Source organism: Choloepus didactylus, chromosome 4, assembly GCF_015220235.1.
Source record: "Choloepus didactylus isolate mChoDid1 chromosome 4, mChoDid1.pri, whole genome shotgun sequence".
Classification (NCBI taxonomy): Eukaryota; Metazoa; Chordata; class Mammalia; order Pilosa; family Megalonychidae; genus Choloepus; species Choloepus didactylus.
Genome location: NC_051310.1, coordinates 101,835,610 through 101,856,078, shown reverse-complemented (window position 1 = coordinate 101,856,078; position 20,469 = coordinate 101,835,610). Strand labels below are relative to the sequence as shown.

General features: G+C 40.6%; 1 protein-coding gene across 1 annotated transcript in view; it reads left to right on the top strand.

Annotated features, from left to right (window-relative positions):
* TSPAN3 (tetraspanin 3) overlaps nucleotides 1-11,156 on the top strand; it is a 28,287-nt gene extending 17,131 nt beyond the window's left edge. Inside the window, exons 4-7 of the mRNA XM_037833331.1 lie at nucleotides 18-119; nucleotides 1,103-1,255; nucleotides 1,542-1,625; nucleotides 10,247-11,156. Coding sequence (XP_037689259.1) covers nucleotides 18-119; nucleotides 1,103-1,255; nucleotides 1,542-1,625; nucleotides 10,247-10,339 — 432 coding nt within the window. The 3' untranslated portion in view covers nucleotides 10,340-11,156. The remainder of the gene's footprint in view (nucleotides 1-17; nucleotides 120-1,102; nucleotides 1,256-1,541; nucleotides 1,626-10,246) is intronic.
* The last annotated feature ends 9,313 nt before the right edge of the window (nucleotides 11,157-20,469 follow it).

The following is a 20,469-nucleotide window of genomic DNA, read 5'->3' as shown; positions in this document are numbered from 1 at the left end:
CCTTTGTTTCAACTCAGGTGGAAAATGAGGTTGATCGCAGCATTCAGAAAGTGTATAAGACCTACAATGGAACCAGCCCTGATGCTGCTAGCCGGGCTATTGATTATGTACAACGACAGGTGAGCTCTTTTGAGGTGAATTTGTTTTTAAGGGCCAATCGCTGTTCAATCAACATTAAACTGACTGTATTATTACTCCATAAATTAGCCATGTACCATCACAGCCATCTTGAATTTACCTCCTGATGTGTCCAATCTTTTTCTTCAACCTTCACCCTTGAAAAGTTTTATTTGCCATCCCCTAGTCAAAGCCAGAGGAGTGTCTTAAACTTTTTTTTTTTTAATCATCTGATGTTTTTTCAAAAAAAATTTGTCAGAGGGGTGTGTGTCACAGGAAAGGTAAAAGTCCAGATAGATATAGACCTCCCACCTCCCCTAGAATCTATTTCTGGTAAGCAAGGCCAGAAAAGGCAACAGAAAAAACTGTAAAAAAAAAAAAAAAATCTGTTATGGACAATTTGAAACATACGTAAGGATAGAATAGTATAAACTATATACCCATAATCCAGCTTCAAAAATTAACCTTTGTCAATCTTGTTTCATCTATTGCCTCCACATTTTTTTTCTTGGTAACCTTAAAGCAAAACTCAGACATTTCAAATGAAACATTTTAAACACTTTTTCATTGAAAGTAATATTTAACTTGGAACCAGATATTTAACATGTAAGACATGAAGATTTTCTTAGCTCTTCAAAACTATGCCTTATAGGCAATGTGGTTTTCATTTGGAGGTTCTAGAACTATGTGCTTTAATACATTAGCCACTAGCCGTGTATGGCTATTTAAATTAAAACCAAAAATTCATTTCCTTAATTGTACCAGCCACATTTTAAGTGCTCAGTAACCTCATGTGGTTAGTATCTACCATATTGGACTTCACAGATACAGAATACTTCCATAATTGCAGAAAGTTCTGTTGGGCAGCTCTGTTCTAGAGTAGCTTATTTTAAAAGCTCTGCACTGTGTGGAAATGTGAAGTTCACTCCAGGTGTTAATGTGTTTTGTGAGGAGTAATATCTTCATTCTCTTCTGTCTCCTCTAGCTGCACTGTTGTGGAATTCACAACTACTCAGACTGGGAAAATACAGACTGGTTCAAAGAAACCAAAAACCAGAGTGTCCCTCTTAGCTGTTGCAGAGAGACTGCCAGCAGCTGCAATGGCAGCCTGGCCCACCCCTCTGACCTCTATGCTGAGGTGAGTTGGATCTCTTGGCTAAGAATTGAGTCTAGCCTGATAACCTATTTTTCTCTGTCTTATCTCTACCTGGAACTTCTTTTCCACCCTCTTTTGCTTGTCTTCAACACCGTTTTATTTTGCACTAAATTATTTTTAAATGCATTGTCTTTTGCTTTAATTATGTGCCTGTAACTTTTGCTCTACAGTTTCTGTCATTTCTGTTTTCTGCCAATGAGTAGTAATCTGTGACTCTTCAGCCTTCACTTTTGAAAAAGACTTCTGATAAGGATGACTGTGTTTTCAGGGGTGTGAGGCTCTGGTTGTGAAGAAGCTACAAGAAATCATGATGCATGTTATCTGGGCAGCACTGGCATTTGCAGCTATTCAGGTAAGCACAGCTTATCAGAGTTCGCTGGTTCTTTAGTATCAGTCTGAATGGTTTTAACCACCAAGTACAGTGTATCTTTGTGTATATAGATAACTTGGAAATGGTTGAGGTACTAGCCACCAGTTTCTAACATCTTCCTTTTCATGCCTCTACACCTGAACCCAGGAAGATCCAGAGAAACCAGAGATCTAGATGGGTAGGCACCACGTGTGAGGGGGCTCTTCACCTTATTTTTCTTGCCTTGGTTAATGAGTTACCTGTTTAGAATATAAACTGTTGTTATACTGGATTTGGGAGAGGTATTTTAATAGAACTTCACAGAAGTTTTTAAAAATTGTACTGCTTCATTTCAGTTTAGAAATGGAAAAGCCTTAGTTCAGTTTTTCTGTGTAATATTTCTACTTACAGTTCTTGTGTTTCTGTCCTCGAGGGTTTTACGTATTCCAATACATAAATCAAAAACTAGTGTGACAGCACTAGCCTTTTAGACTAAAAGGAACATTTTGATTGCTTTACAGAAAAGACCTTCCAGTAAACACAGATAGTCTAACCCCTTCTGTATTTGTGGACTTAGATTTTTTAAGAATGACAGCCATGAAAGAGTCCAGGACACTACTTGGCACATTTGGAAGTATGCCATGACAGTGTTGATTGCTGAGGGGACTTGTTTTCCCAACTCCTACCAATGAAAACAACCAGGGATTTTTTTCTCTCTGATAATACCTTATGCAGAGTAGCTAGTAATTGCTTAATCACCTTTCACTTTATCTGCTTCCCCCACCTCACCCTAAACACTCAGTTATCCCTCACCTTTCCTTGAAAAACAGTTGAAGAAGAAAAACAACCATTTTCCCACCCAGTACAGCTACTCATTTTCCTGATTTCTCAGGCTATACAGTATATCTTATGGAACTGTAAAGGAATGTCTCAGAGGAGTCTTAGAACTGAAAGTAGCCAGCAATTTGAAAATGATAGAAAATCCTTTTCATCAGATCTAGTTTTCAAAGTGTTTCTATTAGTTGTTCTTGAAATAGGCTTCAGGCTATTTCAGAAAGTGTAGGTATCTTTTAATTGTTAGAGAAAACCAGTGTAATTGTTACTTGCTTGGATTGCCTGCTTTGTATATTTGAACAGAAGCTAGTGTATTTATTAATAGGGCATCCATTTAAAATGGCAAAAGGGTGATTGTTTACTTTGCTGGTATTAAAGCAGCCCTGAAATGATTCATTACAAAGCCAAGCTCTTTATTTGCTATGGTCTATGCCCTTTTAAGCATTTACTTTGTAGCTTAGCATAGCAGTAATACGGTGATCAGCAGGGATGTATTTCATATTTTGATTGTATGTGCAAACAGATGCATTTAGCTAAAAGTAATGAAAGGAGGAGGTCTCTTTTCCCAGGTGAAATCCTGATCTGTGCATTCTTAATTATTTTACTTGTGGTAATAAAGCTGCACATATTAGCATGCAGCAAAAAAAGCTTTGAAATTGTATGGTGCTTGTGATCATGGAATATGCAACATGTATATAGAAGACTGATAAAAATTATCACATTAGCCTTATCCTTCATCTAGTTAAGCTTATTAACCAGCCAGATATTTCTTCATTAAATATTTTTCAGTGGGAGTTAATAAATTTTTAACTAATTTCTTAATTTACTTTTGCCTGCCATATGTGCTGTATTTAAATGGCTCTGACTTAAGTAATAACTGATAAAGATTTTATATTTTCAGTTCAGCAAGGCAAAGTCAGGGATTCAGAGCTTTCATGGACTCAAAATCAAGTGGTTTTGAAAATAAAACTTTGGTTTCAAGGGAAATAGCATCCATTAGAAATAATAAAAGAATTTTCCCTAATATGTGTCCTTTCATTTTTTTAAGAGGACCTGTAAATGTTCTAAACTTCTACTATTCAAAATCTGATGTAGATTGGTACCCTGCATGTGGAAAACCTGAACAAAAGCAGAAATAACTCAAAAGATCAGTGAGCTTTTACACTCGTATACTGATCCCAATATAAAAATTTATAACCAGAAGGACTCGTGGAGATTCTCTAGTTTCTGTCCCTTTGTTTTAAGGGAAAGGGGCACGGATAATGACCATCATATAGATAGTTGTGAAACCAAGGCTTGAATCCTGACTCCATTTGTACTCTGCCTCCACTTACATATACAAGAATTAAAATTCTCGGAGGATTAATTCCTAAATTCTGTTATTAAGCCTGACAGTTAATAGATGCTTTATCTGGTTAAAATTCACAAGATAATAGCATCAAAATGTCATTAGCACTTTCCTTCAGGTTCTAAAACTGAGAAGCTGTAAGAATTGTAACAGGTAATACAGTTTTAAACAATGTCAAAGATGATAGATGATTTCTGGTAGTGTGAGTTTCAAAACTGTTTTAAGTATTGTCTCCTCTTGTTTGAGTGTGATTCGTGGTACTGTTAAGCCACCTTTCATCAAAGTACTATTGCAGAAAAGTGAATTTAAGAAGAATTTTCTAAACTTAATTTCCTACAAAAGGCTCTGGTTTAAGTGTTGACAGACTGGCCCCAAGGGGCAAAATCAGACCCACTACCTGCTTTTGTATGAGCCACACTCATTTGTTTATTGATTGTCTGTGGCTCCTTTTGTGCTACAATGGCAGAGTTGAGTAGTTGTGACGAGATGGATTTTGTCTTTTGGTTTGCAAAGCCTAAAATGTTTTCTATATGACCCTTTAAGAAAAAGTTTGCTGACCAAACATGTAGGTTTGGTCACAGTGTAGGTTGAACCAAAATGATTAAGGAAGAAAAAAACCTGAAACATACTAGGTAATAGTTATAATAGAATTTTTGGATATAGGAGAAGGAACATTTTAAAAATTTTGCTGTACCCCTCATCTTGTTAGCAATCAGCAAGATGGTTTGTTGTCTTTGAGACTAGCCAGTCTCTTAAATTAACAAATGGCCAACTGTGAATTTTGTATTTAGAGGATCTAGTCCTAATAATAGACAAAAATCTAAATTTTGATTTGGCAAGCTCTTAAGTACAACTGGAGACAGGGCTCTCTGCAAAGGCAATATGGGGGAAATGAGAATTGTCAGTCTTTAATTCATAGTCACATGAAGTTGGCACATCCTTAAGATGGAATGATCAAGAGCAAACTTCGTAGAGAAGTACTTCCCAAGACCGTGATGCTATTTTCTGGCCTATATGCCAAGTGTGAAGGAGATTGGGACCGTTCTTTCCATCCTCCTCCTTCTTGGGTACCAGTTATTTATTAAAACGAGTTGAAAAACATAAATGAAGAGCATTTAAGGTTGGGTCTGTAGGTAGGAGTTAAGGCTGAGTGGCTTGATTCTGACATTCTTTTAAAAAACATTCCAAGTAATACTTCCTTAAAAGTAATACTTTCCTTGATTCAATAAGAGCATGGGAAGCTAGTTCTTTTTTAGTTTACTTTTTTCTTTTTAAAGTTATTTTTATTAGAGAAGTTACAAGTTTCCAGAAGGATCATGCAGAAAATACAGCATTCCCATAAACCTGCCCCCGTTTTTTAACATTTTGCATTTTGCATTGGTGTAGTACCTTTGTTACAACTGATGAGACGATACTACTGTACTTGATAATACTAATTATAGTCAGTAGTTTACATCAGGGTTCACTGTGTTGTATAGTCCTCTGGTTGTTTTTGTTTTTTGTTTTTTTTGTTTTTTTTTTTAAACATTTTTATTCTTGCAATATATATACCACCTAAAAATTTCCCCTTTCACCCACATTCAGATATATAATTCTGTGGTGTTAATTTCATTCATCACCAACTATACATAACCAAAACTTTTCCATCACCCCAAACAGAAACTCGACACCGATTAAGAATTAGCTCCCCATTCACTACTGTCATCTCAGCCCCTGGTAACCTGTATTCTAGTTCCCGAATATGAATTTGGAAGCTAGTTCATTATTGGCTCAGAGTTATGTTTTTTTTGTTTTTTTGTTTTGTTTTGTTTTGTTTTAATTTTGATAAAATCAGTCTTGTGAAAGTTTTTTTTTTAATGGAAAATACCCATTTGATTAAAAAAAAAAACTCTTTTCAAATGATTCAAAAGTATATTTAGTAAAAGATAAATCTCCCTTTTCAATCTTAACCCTCAGTTCTTGAGTGCCCCTCTGCAGAGGTAACCACAGTTATCCATTACCTATATAACCTTCCGGAGTAGCTTGTGTTTATAAAAGCACATATATACTTTTTATACACATAGAAACTTACAGCATGCAATTTTGTACCTTGCTTTTTTTTAGTTGAGATAATAGTATATTTATGTCATTGTAAGAAATAATACAGGAGAAACTAAGATGGCGGCTAGGTGAGACAGGGCGAAAAATCACCTCCGTGAAGAACACTAGATAAAAACCAGAAAGTGACCCAGAATACTAGTTACAGCAATGTGCCAGCTGGACGAGGTCTCCTAGTTCCAGAGGGGCCGTATACTTGGTGAAACCGGGAGTCTGCATTCTGAAATGAGTAAGCTGGCTGGAAGACCCGCAGCCGCGTGGCAGTCTGGGGAAGCCAGGGTTTGGTGTTTGGAGACCAACGGGCTCTTTTAAAAAAAAAAAGGGGGAAAAACCCAGGAATGGCTGCAGTTGCGATAGTGGGAACCACACAGTAAAACACAGCAAGAGGGGGCTGGGCCGGCCTCTCGGTGTCTGGCCTGGAAGATAACCCGCTGCAGATACCCTTGGGGCTGGGGGAACGGAGGGGAGAGCCGGAAGCAGAAAGAAACCCCTCAGCTAGCAGCTGGCTCCCCACAGGGCTGGATAAACTCCTGCCTGGGGCCGTGCCCACAGCCCAGAGCCCCGCCAGTTATCCGGAGCTGGGAAGGAGGAACTGTGCGAGGAGGGGGTGGGGGTTGAGACGCCCCATTCGGCCATCTTTGCATCAGGCTGAAAGTGCCCCTCCACAGCCCGGTGGCCCGGGGCTTCCCTTGAGGGACGGCGCGCACTGGTGACGTAGCACGGCATTCTCTCGGCAGAGGCCCTGGAGGATTGCGGCTGGGAGGGGGGACCCACTCGGAGAACCCAGGGACACTAAGCCAAGTCTGGTGGTTTGTGGGACAGCGAGAGAGAGGGTCTGGGGCTGAAATGAAATGAAGGCTTAGACTCTTGCGGCGGCCGTGAATCTTCGGGAACCTGGGGGCTTTGAATGTTAAAACCGTCCTTCCTCCCTGGCCACCCGTACACACGCCCCGCATTCAGGGCAGACGGCTCCAGCAACACACCCAAACTGAGTTCTCCAGCTGAACCCCACAAGAATCATCTCCCCACACACCACGGGGACAAGGTAGAGAACTGACTGAAGGAGTATAGGTGACTCACAGATGCCATCTGCTGGTTAGTTAAAGTGTACGCCACCAAACTGGTTTCTGAAAAATTAGATTGGTATTTTTTTTACAACTTGAAAGAACCCTACCAAGCAAAGCAAATGCCAAGAGGCCAAAAACAACAGAAAATCTTAATGCATGTGATAAAAACAGATGATATGGAGAATCCAACTCCAAACACACAAATCAGGATATCTGAAGAGACACAGTATCTGGCAAAATTAATCAAAGAACTATAATCCAGAAACGAAAACATGGCAAAGGATTTAAAGGACATCAGGAAGACCATGGCCCAGGATATAAGTGACATAAAAAAAACCCTAGAAGAGCATAAAGAAGACATTGCAAGAGTAAATAAAAAAATAGATGATCTTATGGAAATAAAAGAAACTGTTGGCCAAAGTAAAAAGACTGGATATTCACAATACAAGACTAGAGGAAGCTGAACAATGTCTCTGTCCTAGAAGTCCACAGAACAGAAAATGAAAGAACAAAAGAAATAATACAGAGAGATCCCTTGTACGCTTTATCCTGTTTCTCCCAGTGGTAACATTTTGCAAAATTATCACTACCATATTGACATTGATACTATCCACAGTCTTACTCAAATTTTTGTTTGTGTGTGTGTGTGTTAAGTTTTATACAGTTGTACATCTTTGTAGGTTCATGTATCCATCACTACAGTCAAGATACTGAAAAGTTCCAAGACCACAAGGAATTCTCCTGTTACCCTTATGTAACTACACCCATCTCCCTCCTTATATCCTCACAACCACTTATCTGTCTTCCATTTCTAAAATTTTGCCATTAAAAAATGTTATATAAATGGAATCATACAGTATGTAAACCTTTTGTATCTTCCTTTTTAAAAACTAATTAGCATGTTTTGAACATAGGTCTTCTTTTTTAATTTCATGACTATATAATATTCTAATTTTTGGGCATAAACTTTGATTTATCTAATCCGCATTAGTAGACATGTAAGTCTTGCTGTTACAAAAATGCAAGTTTTTATAAGTTTTATAAAATACAAGTTTTATAAGTTTGTGCAAAGTCTATGTAGGGCAAAAATTGATAGTGGTGAAATTCAGAGATCAGAGTATAGGAATGAATTTTCATAGATATTTCCAAATTTTCTCAGAAAACGGTGTTTCCAATGTGCAGTTCCATTAACTTTCTATAAGAATTGCTGTTTCCCCACACCTTTACCCACATCGTGTCTTTGAAAACATTTTCATCCTTGGCACTCAGTTTTTAATCATCACTTGCTTCTGTATTTAGTAATCATTTTTTGCAGTTGTGGAGTGTTATATTGGGCTAAGTGAAGATTTAGTTTTCATGACTTGAATATTCCCTGTAAAAGGGAAAATTTCATTGCAAGAAATTAATTAGAAATTAGAGCTCAAATATTTGTGTAATATTTTCAAGTCTGCTGTTGAAACAATTTCAATAATCAATGAAATTTCATATCACAACACTTTGGAAATAAACTTGTAATACTTGGTAATGAGGTTTTTGGACTGTATTAAATTATTATTTGGAGCTTAGTGTTCATAAATAGACTCATTCCTAAGCATGAGAAGGGTTTTATCAAGTTTATGTAATTGTTTTTAAATTAATGCAAGTTGACTTAATTGAAATAAAAGAATTAGGAAAGAAATGATACTTTTTCAGACCCTATTTTGAGAATGCTGACTACTTCAGTAGGAGTTAACCAACTGAAAGAAATGTGAGGAGGTGGAGATGAGAAGAGATTTTTTTTCCCCTCAACAGATCAGTAATTTCTGAGCTTAGTGTTTTTATTGCTCAATTTAACATTGCCTGGGAACCTAATTGTGTTTGATTTTATAGCTCTGCTAATAATGTTTTGATGTACAATGAACAGAAATGTATTTCTTAAGAGATTTGTTACTAAACATGTCAAGAATTGGCTTAAGATATTTAGTAAACTTTCAACAATATCCATTTTTAAAATCCTTCAGGTTGCTTTGCACTAGGTAGCACTCAGCAAAGATTGATACAATGAAACTAATGGATTTGAGCAGCAAGTATATACCCTAAATGGTTAGAATATAGGCTAATGTGAAGGCAGAAGTTGGAGTGTGCAACTTTATACCAAGGAGCATTCAGATTGAGGACATCCTTATTCTCTATATGTATCTTTATTAGTAGTTAATTTTCCACTTCAAACTTGAGAGTCTGTTTACAGATGGGGTACATTTTGCTGAAATTAGATTGACCCCAGATGGCCTTTTAAAATCAAGTAATTGAGGCCTTTCACTTACAATAAAAAGTTAGAACAACAAAGTAATATACCCTTATTTAATCCTTTGGTTACTGTTTATATGTTGTGAGAAGCTGAATCAGAAATTCTAGAATTGTTTTCTCGTTAATCCACTTAATCCTCTTGCTTATCCAAAATAAAAGAGCATGATTTTATTACTATTGCAGTATGCTATCATAGAAGAATTGTGGCTTATTAAAATAAAATGTAAAAAGGAATAGTGACCTTTAAAATGTAATGTGCCTATAATACCACAGAAGCCAAACCTGGATTTCAAAATAATAAATAATTGTGAAAGAAACAAACACCTTCAGATACAGCATATTTTGGCATCAGGATTGATTTTCCACCATAGGCCCATATTTTGGCATCAGGATTGATTTTCCACCATAGGCCTGCTGTACTGAAGTTTGTGGATTGTTGTAAAGCCTTTCTCCCCCAAATTCAAAAGACCACCATTAACACACATAATCTTGACCATTCCACTCAATAGACTTTTGCTGTCCAATATGGTAGCCACAAGTCACGTGTCTAAATTTAAGTTAATTTAAATAAAAATTTTAAAATGCAGTTTCTTAGTTGCAGTAGCTGCATTTCAAGTCCTCAATAGCCGCACGTGGCTAGTGGCTACTATACTGAACAGTGTAGATATAAAACATTTCTATCATTGCAGAAAATTATTTTGGATGGTGCTGTTCTAGATTAATGGTGGGAATGGCAACAAGATAGCCTTTACTCTCTGTGGCTTCATAAAGAGTTCCTAGGTATAAAGCAGGGAAGTTAAAATTTGGTACATAGATAGTTCCTAGAAAATTTATTCATAAGAAATTCCTTGTTTACTCTTGTAATTGCTTTTTTTGATGATTTGAGGTCATTGAGCTTTGAAACATCTCCATTGCCATCATAGAAGTAAGTACACACTTGCCATTAGAGGGTTTTCAGCCTTTTTTTTCCACTGTTGTTTTCTTCCCTACAGCTGCTGGGCATGCTGTGTGCATGCATCGTGTTGTGCAGAAGGAGTAGAGACCCTGCTTATGAGCTCCTCATCACCGGTGGAACCTATGCATAGTAGAAAATTCAAACCTGAGCTTTTTGGTCTTGTTTTTCTGGTTTGGAAGGTGAATTGAGCAGGTCTGCTGCTGTTGGCCTCCTGAGTTCATTTAGTTAAAGCACATGCACACTGGTTTGGACAAAGCAGCTTGGCTCTTCATGTACCTACTTTTTTATGTACCTTTTACCTACTTATCCTCGACTTTCTTTTCCCTCGTTCTAGCTGCCTCTCCATGTCCCTAAGTTTTTCAAGTATCGTGGTAAATGTTCTAATTTCAGAACCATTTGCGAGTTGTGTAGTGTGGTAGAATTGAAAGAGGATGTGGGCCTGCTTTTGTTACCTCAAATTAATGGGACTATCACCAGATCCTTTCAGTCTTTACAATTAGAATTCTTGGCCAAAGGTTTTGGGAGAAGGGGGAGGAAGCCAGCTCTCTGGTTGAACTTAACACCAGATGGTGCCCTCTCATCAGTGTCCTTTAAAAATATATATATATTCCATAGTCCATAAGATAGCAATTGTATAAAATGGCTAAAATAGACTTTAGAATCATGTGGTGTATATCTTGGTTCATCTTCAAAATCAGAGACTGATCTTTTGAAACTTGTGGTTTTTAATCAAAGCTGGCTTTATAGGAGGAATATAATGTATGCACTACTGTTTTAAAACAATTAGTGTGAGTACGTGTGTTTTTGTATGATTGAGCCCTGTTCATCGTAAGTCTTAAACTCATTTGAAAATAATGTACCCATATAGACTAGCAGAATAGTATGTAGATGTGATCTCAGTTGTAAATAGAAAAATCTAATTCAATAAACTCTGTATCATCCCTCAACTTGTAGTTTTTATTTATTTTAGGGATAATTCAGTTCCAGAGCAGCAATGTAATGTTGGTGCTGTCTGCAGTTCATCATGATTTGTTTTTTAATTATATCTGTTGGCAAATTCTAAAGGCCTTGGTATTCAAAAACCGTGTATGCTTTTTAGTTCAGTAAATCCTATAAATATGGAGCATGTACTATGCGCAAGGCACTGGGGATACAGGACCAGTGTCTTCAAGGACCTTGGAGTCTTAGTATAGGAGACATATACAGAAGGATAATTTCCATACAGTGCAGTGACTATAGTAATAAAAGAACAGAAGTCTACAGGAGGTGTGCTTAACCTGGCCCTGCAAGCTTTCCAGGATGGCTTTCTGGAGAAGGTACCCAAGCTGGAAGTTGAACAGGCTTTGTAGGAGAGTATGAAATGGGATGGAGTATGTAAGGAGTTACAAGTAGCTCCTTGTGCCTGGAGATTAAAATACAAGGCTAGGAAAAGAAGTTGGAGAAGTGGCAAATCCCCAGGTCCTCTAGGGTCTTAAATGACATTCTGTGGAACTCAGCCATGACTTGAAGGCAGAGGCAGCTGTTAAAGGGTTTGAACATGGTAGTCATGCATGCAGATCTGTTACGGATGATAGGGAGGATGGATTGAAGAAGGTGGGGCTAGTCATTGGTTAAGATGTAGTAGTCATTCGAGAGAGCTTAAGGGCATGAAGTAGGGCAGTGCTGGTCAAAGTGGTGAAGGGTGGTGGACTTGTAGACTGTGTGGAGGGGGGAAATGGCAGAATTTGATCATCAGTTGGATGTGGAGCAGAGAGAAGGGAGAGAAAGGAAGGAGTGTAGGATGAATCCCAGGTTTCTGGTTCAGTCACCTGGGAAATAGAGTTAGGCATAGAGGCAGAGAACAAATATGGACCAGTTCTAGCAGAGTGAACTCAGATTTGATTTTGGACCATTGATTTTATGATGTCCATAGCATGCAGGTCTGTCATGCCTGAATATGGAGATGATGTTGGAAAGGAGAGGAGTAAAAGCTAACTCCTGTTCAAAAAGTGGAAGTTACCAAAACATTCATGATGTCAGAGACCTTAGAGGGGTTTGATAATGTTGGTATTGACCCATCCTACCTCTTGTCCCTACCTGTTGCATAGTGGGTAAGAGTGTTGCTTGTCCTTGTGACCTTTCACAACCACATTTCCTCTTCCAGCCCTGTCCCTACAGTTTTCTGTATGTACCATTCTTTGGCTACCCCGACACAGATTGGAGCTGAAGTGAACAATATCTAGTGTGTGATGTTGGTTGCCCTTGGCTCTTGCTGTACAACAAACCTGGGCCTCCAGAGGAGATTGCTTTGGGAAAAGGTGCCAATTGGTGGCCCATACCTTGAACTTGCCTGTGAGGCTAATTTCACACATACTTTGCCTTCACACATTCCTGTCTGGTGTGGGGGCAGTTGCCTCCTCTGGCTGGGTTCTGTCATCTGGACCCAGCTCTACCTCTGTAATAGTGAAGCTAAAAAGACAAGAGGTGGTAGCTCCAGGGCCAATTTAACTATTCCAGCTTCTTCCAGCTTTGTGTTTAATTCCTGTGACAATAGTCATGGAAATGCCTTTTATCCTAGTTTTGGAAATTCTAGAAGGAGAATCTGTCCATGTTGGCCTGGACCATACAAATCCAGCTTCTGCCATCTCCAGAGTCTCTGCCATACTGCAGGTAGTTCACTTTTGAAACCAGGAATCTTGCATTACCCTGAGACCCTTTTTCCCAGTGCTGTTCATAAATCAGAGGGCAAAAGAGCTACCCCTCATGTGTGAAATGCCATGAATGAGGTCTCCCCCTATGCTAGTGCTTCCCAACCTTGTCTACACACAGGAATCACTTGAGGAACTTTGAAAACTACAGATGTCTGGGCCTCAGAGTTTCTGAAGTGGTCTGGGAGTACATCCATTGTACAGCCACTGCTGAGAACCACTGCAATATCTTATTGCCTTAAAACAACAACAACAACAAACTTTATTTGGGAATAATTTCAAACTTAAGAGAAGTTGCTAGATAAGAAGTATACATATAAGGCCCAAATACCCTTTACCCAGGTTCACCTATTAACATTCTGCCCCCACTGGATTTATCATTTGTGTTCTCTTGTGTGCCTGCTCACTTGCATGCATTTGTGTGACCCCCTGAACTCCCGCCCCCACCCTGTGCTTTACCCCTAACACTTCAGAGGGTGTTTCCTAAGAGTAAAGATATTCTCTGACAGAGCCACAGTGCAGTTGTCAAATTCCTTAAGTTTAACACTGATACCATGCTTTAATCAAATCTACATTCATATTCCAACTGACCTCAACATCCTTGGTAGCACTTTTTTCCCCTTTTCCACAGTTTTGAAGTCAATTTGGGATCAGGTATTACATTTAATTGTGCCTTGGTTTCCTTTAATCTGGAGCAGTTCTGTGGTTTTGTCACTTATGACATTGATATTTTGGAAGAATATAGTCCCATTTTAAAATAATGCTCTCCTCTTGATGAGATCAAGTTTTGGATTCCAAGTGGCTGGGCTGCTACTTGTGCTCTGTTGTGTCCTCTCGGGGCATTGCATCTGGAGGCACGCAGTGTCCATCTGCCCCTCATTGGTGATATTAATTTTGGTCACCTGATATATCATTCAGGACTCAGTGAAGAGAGAATTTGAACATGAAATTTGTTTTGTTTTGTTTTGTTTTGATAGCTCAGTTTTATTTTCTGCAGTAACAAACATTTAAGCCTACCCTTACTTCAAATATAGGGAAAGCAAGTGGGCCTCAAGCTCCCAAATGCCAAGATAGGCAAAAAAGTTAGACCCTAATAATAAACTGGCAAGTATTCCAGAAGTCAGTGCCCTAATGCATTGCATCATAGGGAAAACAAGATATTTGGCCTCAGCCCCTTTTCCTGGCCAAGGCTTAGTGGAAACGGGGGTCCAATGTGGTGAATGATCTATACCACCAGGGAAATCTGGGCAAGAAAGGACTTGATGGAAATTTGAAAGAGAGCAGGATCTTCAGCAGTCCGTCTGGCAGCCAGGACACTGTCAGTTACTGTAAACTTCTGAGCCACTTGCCCTTGGTGTTGGGCATCAGGGGTCAGGGACCTGTGGGCCGTTTCCACCTCCAGGGAGGATTGGAAAGGCACCATGAGGGTAAACTCCAGCAGTCAGCTTCTTGGCCTTCCAGCCAGGTACTGATAACTGTATCTCCACATGGCCCTGGGTCATGTGGTACCCATGCAACCCGGGGAGCATCGCTGACTCACGGTCCTCACCTCTTGGGCCTTAGGAGCCATGAGGACTATCAAGGCTATGCTGGGAACCATGACCTACACTCACTGTGCCAGTAGAAGTGCCTGTGTCTTCATCTGCAGCCTCCGTGGCTTCCATGGCTCTGCCTTCCCCCTTAGAGCCCTTTGGTGGTGCCACGGGTGCCCTCTCTACCTGCCGTTGAGGATCTCTGAGCAGGATAATTTTAATGTAAGGAATTCATCTGATAAAGAACTGTAAGGTGTCACAGAGCTAAGTGGCAGCTGCAGAAAACAACCACCATCCATAGGTAGGGCTGACAGAAGAGTGAACAAGGAAGGAACTTAGAAACTCAGAGGAGGGCCTTGCAAGATTGAGAATCAGACCTACAAGGAGAGAATTAGCTGCCACAGGAACATGTTGCTTTCCTTGTGCTGAAGAAAAAACTCGCCGGAGAGTGCCTGTCGCCACAGGCGCAGAGAACTGCCGCTGTGGTGAATGCTGCTGGGAGCAGTGCCACACTGAAAATAAAAACGGAAAAAAAAGTCCTTCCTCCTCCAGCCTTGCAGTCTCCTTCAGAGCCCTCCTGTTGGCTGGCTGACAAAAGAGAGAGAGTTTGCAGAGTCTTAGCTTCCATGTGACAGGGAAGGGCAGGGAAAGGTGAGTTTGGAGCTAAGAGGCAATAACATGGTATACTCTTTTTCCCCTTCCAACTACTAAGCAGTCTCTGGAGAGATACTTTAAGCCATATAAATATCCTGCTCCTCATCAAACTTCCCCCTAGGTTTAGCAAACATTGCTGATTCTGGCCTGATGAATCTTTACTGTTACGATTGTAAAACATTGTTTTTCTAATCGTCCTCCTCCTTCATTTACTAGTCAGCCCTCCTCCTTATACCCATTAGGTACCAGTGAGTCCCCATTTCTTTAAGTAGTCTGTAAATCATTAATGTCCGTATTTTTGGTCCTTAAATAGCTCCAGAATTGGCCAGTGGGAGCACCTTTAAGTTTATACCTGTGTTCTTGAAACATGCCCAACATTTCCTTGAGCATTTCTGTAATCTTTGACCTAACAAGATGTTCCAGGCTCATCTTGTACCAACCTTTGCCCCAGCCTGTAGAATCTGCTGTTCTCCCAGAACCCTGGTCCCTGGCACTAGGTATGCCATTACTACCGAGGTGTCTTTACTTCTTGTGCTATAGATGGACAGGGCTTATCTTATTGACCTTGAAAAATTTTTAATCTTGCTATTTTTTCCGGAAGTAATTAGTGCTTTAAAAAAAATGTAACCTATTTGGAAATCTATAAAGAAAAATGTGCCCATAGATACGCAGGTTTCCCAATTTAGCTGCAAATAGCAGGCTATTTTCTCTATGTATAAAAAACCAGATTTGGTGGTGGCTTTTGGTTTTGCTTTTGTTATTATATGTTTTATTCTCCAAGTTCCTCATTTTGTCTTCACAATATAGTGTGGTACTCTTTCTGTGTTAGACTGTCAATCTATATCATTTATTTTGTTAGCTGCATGGATGTATTAATACCTTGTGTGATGATTAAGTTCATGTGTCAACTTGGCTAGGTTATGGTGTCTAGTTGTTTGGCCAAGCAAGCTCTGGCCTACTTGTTACTGTGAGGATATTTTTGTGGATTTAAATCGTCAGTTCATTGCATCTATGGCTGGTTACATCTACCATCAACAAAGGAGAATGCCTGCAGCAATGAGAGAAATCTCATTCAGTTGATAGCATTGAATGGAGAACTGATAAATTCAGCAGTCAAAAGGAAACATTTTCATCTCTAGTTCAACCAGCCATCTTCTGGGGAATTCACCGAAACCTTCATCGGAGTTCCCAACTTACGGCCTGCTCTGTGGAATTCGGACTTGCTAGTCCCCATGGTTGAGTGAGCAACTTCCTACAATGAATCTCTTAATATTTACATATATACCTCCTGTCAGTTTTATTTCTCCGGAGAACACTAATACTCTATGATTAACCAATCTACAGTGAAGGGACATTAGGTTGCCTCCAGCCTCACTGCAGTGAACATCTCTGTACATTTCTGTGTGGACTCAGGGATGGGTTCTTAGTACTGAATTTACTCTGGACCAAAAGTCACATTTAAAATTTTTTCATTGATAGGTCCAGTTGCCCTCCAGAAAGGCTATACTAATTTATACTCCCACTAGTAGTGTATGAAAATATGCCTTTCTCTGTACCCTTGCAGACACTTTGTGTATTACCAGCTTTTAAATCTTTTCTCCAGTCTGACAGATGAAAATATTTCTTTGATTCTTTAATTGTTAGCTAGGTTCAAGATGTTTTTAAAATTGTTTCAGCTATTTTGAATCTCCTCTGAATTTCTAGTTTCTATCCCTTGTCAGGTTTTATTTTTTCCTTACAAATCTTAACAGAGTTAAGTTTACTTAGGAAAGTCTTTTCTAGGAAACTTAATGTCTGTTGCTATTGTGAATGGAATGATTTTCCTGATATGTTTCCTAACTGATTATTGCTGGTGTGTTGGAGCACTTTTTGGGCATGTTGATCTTGTATCCAATATCCTTGCAATTCTTGAAAATATTTAGAATGTTCTGTTGGCTCTTTATTGCCAGCATCCCTGAGGTCTCCTGAGGGTATTATACAGTGACCTTGCAGAAACTTCCTAAGTTTAACTACTGAATTCCTTTTTGGAGAGTGCTGAGTACAGTGCTAGTTGTGAGGAGGTTGACTCATACACACCTGCTGCTCTCCTGAGTTTACCCACTGAAGAAATTAAAATAAATGTAGAATTTATAATATAGGGTGGAAAGGAGACTTGTTCATCTTTGCAGCCCTTGTACCTTGCACATAGAAGGCAGTAAGTGTCTGAAATAAGTCACTGAGTTGCCATAAGAATATGATTTTTTTTTTTCCTTTTTTAGCTGAAAAACCCATTATCTAGATGGTTCTCAACCCTGGCTGCATATTAGAATCACCAGAGGGATGTTTGAAATATTTATGCTCAAGTTCAACTTACAGAGAATCTGTTTCAGTTTGTCTTAAGGTGAGGCCAAAACAGTATTTTTTAAAGCTTCTCAGGTGATTCCATTGAGCAGTCAGGGTTGAGAACCTCTGCTAGTCCATTATGTTAGCTATCCAAGAAGAGCATGTGATTGTGTGGGGGTCCCTTTCTTCTCCCTTTGGCCCCTGAGGGGGCTCTGCTGAGTATAGTTTGAAAGCCACGTCCATGGTCCTCGTGATCCTGTGAGGATGACAAAGGCAGTGAGCCCACTTGCTGGTGGCAACCTTGTTCTAGGCTTATGCTGCTGTTTCACATGCCAGGATAGGGAAATAGGCAGACGTCTGCAGTTGCAGGCTGACCCAACCCACACAGATAACCCCTGTGTTGAAGTGGCTGGGCATAGGAATAGCTGTCAGAGAATGATCACAATTAGGCATTGGACACCAGTGGTGCACAAGTCCAGTTCGGCCAAATAGTGAATTGCTTCTCCTTATCTCCATTGTGAAGGTTTTGCTGACAGTACCACAGATCTTTCAGGGGACATACTGAATAAGCATGATTTTGCTAAGCCTAGTGCTGCTGTTGATTATAGCCACGATTTGGAGAGAGTGGACCTTAATCTCTTGCTTGTAATTAGTACTGACTGGTATCTAATTTGAACCTTACGATGATGGCTACTTGCACAGGGGCTTACTGTACTCATCTTACTGAGGATGAAACTGAGGCCTAGAGATATTGTTACTTGCCTAGGACCACACAACTAAGTGTGAGCTTGGATTCAGAGGCTGATGCTCTAGCTTCCAAGGCCATGCTTTACCCCCATTGCTCTGTGCCATCTTTGAGGCCCTCTATCAGGAAGAGGGCTGCAGTTATTTATACACCCAGTTATACATATGCCAACTCCTTCTTTATCTGGCACTTACTATGCTTAGAAGGCCACCTGTCCATGCAGTTGGTTCCCAGCAGCTGAGGTTGTGAGCTGGTGCACAGGAGAATGGAGAAAGCTGCAGAGGCAATGACTTTGACTTGGATGCATTGTGGGTTTGTTTTCCCTTTTTTTCCTGATATAGATTGTGACCCAAGAGGTGCTTTCAGTTCTGTTGTCCAACTGTCTGAACGGCTTGATCAAGCACAGGCTCTGTTATTTAACATTACCCATCACCCTCTGGGGCCCTTAGCAGTGGTAGCATTTGTCAGGAATGAAGATAAATATCTAGGTCAAAAGTGAAAAAAAATCTTTGCAGCAGAATAGAATGCTCAAGCAATCAAGATGACAAGATATTTTCAAGGACTAAAGAAAGGACTCATACCTAGCTTTTTACTTTTTTCTTTCCTCTTTGCTGTCCACACATGACCTGACCCTAGTGGTCAGCCTACTTGGCTGTCCTGCCTCTTCTCGGTTCTGCCCCTCTCAGTCCCTTCCTAGCAGGCAGCAACCCCAAAGTTGCCTCATGCTTTGACTCACTGATACCCTTCCTCCATCTTCTACTTCTCCTGGGGAAGACCTACCCATCTTCAAGGCTCAGCTCAGGAATCATTCCTCACCTCTTCCCTTTCCACTCTTCCCCATGCCTGACTCATCTCCCATAAGTTACCAAGTCCTCTTGATCTACTTCCTATGTTCTTCCAGCCCAGTTGCCACTGTCCTCTCTGTTGGACCGCCTGCACCTGTCTACCTGCCCTACTCTTGCCCTACCCACAACCTTGCAGCCAACAGGTTATAGAATGTCTGTCTACCCCTTCTTGGGTGAGGGCACCCCTTTGTCTTAGCTTCCCCGACACCCATCAAACACAGTGTCCGTCACACAGAAGTCATTAAAATATCTGGAGCTGCATAACAAGTCTGGTACCTGGCTGAGCCTGGCAGGGCTTGATATGCTTGTCCTGGGCAACCTCTTTGGCCCAGGCACATTTTCCTAGGCAAGTCTTTATTCACAGACTGCTCGCTCGCTCTCTTTCAGGGGAGTGTAAGACCAAGTACCAGGTTACATTCTCTCTCCAAACATCCCTGTTTACAGGGACAGGTATGGGTGATTGGTTGGCTATTAGGACATGCTTTAAGAGGGGACTGACATTCTAGGAGGGATTTAAGCCTCAGTCTGATTTTTTTTTTCAGAGACCCAAAGTCTTTTCCACCCTGTGTGTGGCACACCCACCTGGTGGGAAATGGTGATGGGTAACACCCAGCAGGCAACTAGCCTGTCTTCAGTCTAGAGCTCTGCTTCCTGGCGTCCTGTACCTGCAGCTCGGGGGCTGCTGCCTGCCTTTGCACCTCTGCCTGGCCCCGGCACAGAGGCACTTCGGTGGTAATGTAATCCCGTCACTGCATGGGCTGGGAGAGGTGCCCAGCACCTGAGATGGCTAGGCGGCCACAGCCAAGGACAATTTCCCTCCTCAAAGAAGAAAACCCATCCCCCTCCCTCCCCAGGCTTCATGTTGGCTTAACCAAACCCACTTTTTTTGCTCACATGATAAAAATAGGTGGCTGCACTAAATACTGGAGCAGCCCCCTTTTACTGGATAGACCATTCCCCAAGCCCCCATTTTTGCCCCTTCCTCGGGCAGAGTTTGGTCAAAGGCCCTATTTTTGCCCCCCGTGACATCTGATACTTGCCTGGGCATGTGGAGTAGGCCTTTGTATGCCAGTTGTCAGGTGGGTGGCCAGGTGGAGCCAGGACCAATGGGGGACGCCCCAGTGCCACAGCAGGCTTCTCGGGGGTGTGATGAGCTTCCTGTCACTAGGAGTATTGAAGCAGAGCAGGGTACCCTGTGCTCACTTGTCAAGGAGGTCAAATTCGATTCCAAAGTCTCTTCAAATTCTAAATTCTGGTGAATTCCAGTGATAACCCTCATTCAGTTTCTCTCTGTTACTTGCACCATCTCTCTCCCCACCCATTGTAGAGCTACCAGAGGCAGGAAGGAGCAGAAAGAAATCCTCCCCTTTTCGTTTCCTGAAACAGAAGGCTCTGTGACTGTTGTTTAATTTCTAGGCTGTTTGGTCCCCTCTACCAGGTCAAAGCTCCTTGAATAAAGCAAGGGGCTTTACTCA